The 5,309-nt window shown below is 37.4% G+C and overlaps 1 protein-coding gene across 1 annotated transcript; it reads left to right on the top strand.

Annotated features, from left to right (window-relative positions):
• The first annotated feature begins 1,977 nt into the window (after positions 1-1,977).
• On the top strand, positions 1,978-4,543 carry LOC143636474 (basic peroxidase-like). The gene is made up of 4 exons (XM_077104061.1): positions 1,978-2,269; positions 2,373-2,552; positions 3,157-3,322; positions 4,145-4,543. The coding sequence occupies exons 1-4, from the start codon at positions 2,036-2,038 to the stop codon at positions 4,537-4,539; spliced, it is 975 nt and encodes a 324-aa protein (XP_076960176.1). The 5' UTR covers positions 1,978-2,035; the 3' UTR covers positions 4,540-4,543.
• Positions 4,544-5,309: the final 766 nt, after the last annotated feature.

Genomic DNA, 5,309 nt, shown 5'->3' on the forward strand with positions numbered 1-5,309 from the left:
GCTAGGTGACACAACGAGATCCAACGACCAACGGTGCGGTACACGACGGCAACCCGGCAGCGGTGGTGGTGTGCGGACAGCAGCCCGCAGACAGTAGCGGCGGCGGCGGGAGCGGCAGACGGCGGTAATCGGCGATGAGCAGCGGCGGTGTCCGGTCACGGCTGGACAACGGCGGTGGTCAGATGACCGGCGGCGGCTTGGGTGGAGGAAGGAAAGAGATGGACTTGTTGATTAGCTTAGGGTTAAGGTTATCTCCATAACATCATATGTTTATATAACCTATAATTAGGTTTAACTAACTTAGTTAGTTATAAACCCAATGGGCCAACAAGTCCACTTCTTGCTCTAAAGCCCGCTCCATGTAATTTCATCTCGTTAAAGTATTTAACCCGGTTAACTAACTTAAGCGGGTCAATGGCTCGTTACCTCACGATGTAACTCTCACGGATCATAACCCGGTTGGCCGTATTGATTAATCCGAGCCGGTCCATAATTCCAACAGAACTAACACACTTCCGTGAATGGCATCAACAAAACACCCATAAACCAAAACAACTTTCAACTCTTACCCGCAAACTGTCATTAATCGAAAAAACTCCTCATTAAAAAAATACCCTTAATTTCCAAGCTCATACCTTCTTGCTTTACCTTTTCTTAAGGCACAATTTTATAAAGAATCAAACATAGCAAGACACTACAGGACAAGAAAATAATTACATGTACTACAATGAGCTCTTAAGCCACTCGATGCGAGAAATTTTACATTTCCAGTTTCTACTACCATACCAAAGGAAAAAAAATAGAAATATCATCGAAGATTGTTTGTTTATTGTGATGGTTCTTTTTGAATACCAGGTCTTTTCTAAATCTAATGCACGTAAGGTAAATTTATCGAGTCTTGAATACCAAGTCTTGCTTCCGAAATTTATCTAATCATTGAGTCCGATATTTTCAAAGACTATATGAAAAGTCGTTTACTTCTAAAATAATTCAGTCACACATGCAAATATGCAATTGATTACATATAAATAATTATATTGTATGGTGGCAACTCGCAATCAGATTGCATTAAATCAATTAGTTGAGCAAAACCATTCATTTTATGAGACAAGAATAGTCTCAAGAAACACAGCTACTGTGCTCAATAATAGCAGCCATCTCCTAGCCACTAATTTGATGTAATACACAGGCATTTGTTCATAAAAGTCGGTTATGCATTAATTATTTCTAAGCGCTGCATAATTTGGTGCTGTTCATTGCAGGGCAAAACCTATATATCTATACTACAAGATAAAATCACCTAAGTAAGATATCACACATGAGTGACATGACACATATACATGTAACATATGACAACAATTGTACCTAGTAGAATTTCCGTCAATAGCAAATTCAAGTAACATACGAGAATATGCATGCTATATATTCATGTACGAAACGTCTTTTTAACAATAATGAATTGTATTCAACATATTTGCATGATTTTTCAATCGTGTAAAATCATCTGTATACGTTTGTTCATGATTCTAATACATCAAATTCACATATAAAATTAATTAAAGACTATATTCTTTAAATGGTTATACATACAACTTTAAATCGACTCCTAAATCTCCACCTTCAGACTTGAACCCTCGACTACACGTGAAGTGACATCTTTCCTACTCATCTTAATAGAGTTAGACAAATGCCTTTTTGGTAGCTGATATAGATAGGGTTGTGCAACGAGCGAGCCAAAAAGGGAGCTTGCTTTGGCCAAAGCTCAGCTCCCATACAAGCCGAGTTAGCTTGGCTTGTTTATCAACGGGTTGATTTGAGCGAGCTTCGAGTGAGCTATACAAATATTAAACTTAAACTCTAGATATATAGCCAAGATCCATAAGCTATGAACCTAGAATCAGTTAATGCAAAATGACTACTTTTATGACTTTGTCATATATAAATGCATATCAGTGCGGCTCTTCTTACTCAACTTAAGCTACTTATTCTTAACTAAACAAGAATCTCAAGCTTTATTCTCTCTTTAATAATTAATATGGGTTCTTACAAGTATATTGGAACTATCTTGATTCCTATATTTGTTTTACTTCTATCATTGAACTACATGATGGCATGCAACTGCAAAGAGCAGTTGTCAACCACTTTCTATGATAACACATGCCCTAAAGCACTTGCAACCATTAAACGTTCTATTAGGGCCGCGGTTTCTCGTAATCCTCGTAATGCAGCCTTGCTCGTTCGCCTTCTTTTTCACGATTGTTTCGTTCAGGTTACGATCTTTAATTATTCATGGTTTTTTTATTATTTTTTTATTTTTTATGGTAATATATATACAAGGACATGCAGTTTAATTAATCTGGTTGATTTTGCAGGGTTGTGATGCATCTCTTTTGCTAGATGGTGCCGGTAGTGAGAAGGAATCAAGAGCGAATAATGGTGTGTTGGGCTATGAACTTATAGATGATGCTAAAGCTGCAGTTGAGAGGGTATGCCCTGGAGTCGTTTCGTGTGCTGATATACTCGCGGTTGCAGCTCGTGATGCTTCTGTGGCGGTAATACCAAAACTAAATCAACTACTTTTTTAAGGGACAATGACCGGAACGTCCATCTGATTGGACAATGTCGACAAAATATCTATTTGACCAACCAATTCCCAACATGTTCACCAAAACTCGTCAATCAAATCACTTTTTAATCATGCAGGATTTTCACCAACCAGATTCTGCCACATGTCATAAAACTGTCGGGACACTAGTTTTTTTTAATCGTCAGAGCCGACAGGATTATTTACACGTCCAACGAAATTTTTTGGCTTATGATCGAATTTATTTAAGCATCCAACAAGATTTACTTTGGCGTCCAACGAGCTTTATTTTGGCTTTCGATGAGATTTTTTTTGCTTTTGACGAGATTTTTTTTTGGATAATTAAGTGGCAGAATCTGGATGGTTAAAATTCTCGTCGAGTAACGTTAAAAAAATGAGCTGGTTGACGAGTTGTAGAATGGACATTATGGGTATTAATTAGCCCGCCTGGGCATTTATCTGAGGGGAAACTAAACCACCAAAAGAAATTATTTTGCACCGTAATTTGGAACTAAAATTTAATCACAATCATTTAGTGATAATCAAGGTTTATGACTATCTACACTATGTAGGTGAGGGGTCCATCGTGGTTGGTAAGACTTGGAAGAAGAGATTCTACGACATCAAATGCGACTGAAGCCGGTACTGATCTTCCAAGAGGGAATTTTAATCTAAGTCAACTTATCAGTAGCTTTGATCGTAAGGGACTCAACGCAAGAGAAATGGTCGCCTTATCGGGTTAGATGAGCTTCGGTTTTATTACTGGATGTACAACGAAGTTTAATTTCGTCGGTTTTTAAATATACCGAAAGGATTTAAGCGAGCATTTTAGTTTAATAGGTGGTTTAGGATTTAAGTTAAATTGCCTAACTCTTGACTACAGCCAACTCTTTGGACTCTGCCAAAGTATATCTAGTCGTTTTCTTGGAGATTATTGTAATTCTTTGTACTTTATTACGTACCCTATAAGCGAACTCGGCAAGTTTGCTTGGTGGCAAGCGAACTCCATAGAGTTTGGCTAAAACCATAAGAGCCAGGATAAGTTTAATGAAAATCTCTATGGAGTTTGTTTGCCACAACAGCAAAGTCAAAAAAAAAAAATCAGAACTTGCACGAGTTCGCTTGCAATGGTAGCAAACCACCTAGAAATATAAGAACTTTTAAAAACGGCTAAAAGTACTTAGCAAAATCCTAAACCCAAGGCCGTCTTTGAAGTAGGGCTGGGTGGTTGACGCCCCCGGCCCAATCACCGTAGGCCTGAATGTTTTTTTTATTTTATATATATATATATATATATATATATTTAAAAAAAATTATTCTTAGTGTTTAAACCCAATTACTCACATTATTTAAGCTCATTTCTATATAAAAAAAATTTGTTTGCACAACCCAAATCATAACAAATAAGCCCATTTAAACATACAACTGTTTAAGCCCAACAATTTCTTTACTAAAGTCCCAAATTTTTTCTTGCCTTTTGCCCAAAAAATTTTTAGTGATTCTCGGGACGGCCCTGCCTAAACCACCTGCTAAAAAATATCGATAGTTGCTATCTTGCAGGATCGCACACAATCGGGCAAGCGAGATGTGTTACATTTAGGCCAAGAATATATGACAATTCTTCAAACATAGATGCTGCATTCGCTAGCTCCCTTAGGAGAAACTGCCCGCAGACTGCACCTAATGGCGATGGTAACTTGCAACCACTTGATTTAAGGACACCAAACAGATTCGACAACAACTACTTCAGGAATCTAGTTGGAAGGAGGGGTCTTCTTACATCAGACCAAGCACTCTTTAATGGAGACTCAACTGATGCCATTGTGACCGAGTATGTTAACAATCCTTCGACGTTTGATTCTGATTTTGCTGCGGCCATGGTTAAGATGAGCGAAATTAGTCCCCTAACCGGTACTAACGGGATTATAAGGACTCTTTGTACTACTGCTAGTTAACTGAAAGGAGTGTGGTTGATAGCATATCACTATTATTGCATGTTATGCAGTCAAAAATATGTATTCTGCATGTTTTATGGTCACGTAAAATAAATAAAAGTCTCCTATCAATCAAATGTATCCTTATATTTTTGGGTCTTTTTTTTTTTCAATTTCTTCTGACTTATAAAGAATGCAAATGAAAAATTGAACACGTCCACTAGGAAAAACATAATACTTTATAATATTAACAAACTGAAATCAAAGTTACGTATCTAATTCAGCCACCAAAACACTTGGGTAGTGATCACATCGAAATAGAAGGAAAATTAATAATAAGTTGTGCCATTAACCCTTTTTAGATAATAAAACTAAGTTTTCTAAGAACTAAATTCGTAGATCTTGGTGCGTCATAACATTACTATACACGACCAGTTGAAACGCCATCACGCGTAAGGAAAACAAAAGTATATAATGCGAATGGTGTAACCATGTCTTGGTTGTTAAGACATGTATGCTTTCACGTGTCTGGTCACTTTGCATGATGCAGCGTTTATCCCAACCTGGACCACCGTGAGGCGTGAGCAACTAATCCCTAAGTCCACAAGAGGGTAAACCCCTATTAGATCAATGCACACATGTTTCCCTCCCGCCAGTAACAAAATAGTGACCGAGATTGCTTAAGTGTAAAGACAATTTTAGAGACCAAATATGTTTTGTTCGCAAGTGCAACTTCTAACTTTAAAACTGTAATATAAATTAAGGGGAGGGTTAACGTACAAATGAAATTA

This window comes from Bidens hawaiensis, unplaced genomic scaffold (genome assembly GCF_021521415.1).
Source record: "Bidens hawaiensis isolate Kalapana, Puna unplaced genomic scaffold, B.hawaiensis_p1.1 tig00007983_1, whole genome shotgun sequence".
NCBI lineage: Eukaryota > Viridiplantae > Streptophyta > Magnoliopsida > Asterales > Asteraceae > Bidens > Bidens hawaiensis.

Bases quoted from the DNA above. Each gene is read 5' to 3' on its own strand.
- LOC143636474 (XM_077104061.1), top strand. From the start codon at position 2,036: ATGGGTTCTTACAAGTATATTGGAACTATCTTGATTCCTATATTTGTT. The intron at 2,553-3,156 runs GTAATACCAAAA...TACACTATGTAG, and splicing joins CTCGTGATGCTTCTGTGGCG to GTGAGGGGTCCATCGTGGTT. The intron at 3,323-4,144 runs GTTAGATGAGCT...GCTATCTTGCAG, and splicing joins AGAAATGGTCGCCTTATCGG to GATCGCACACAATCGGGCAA.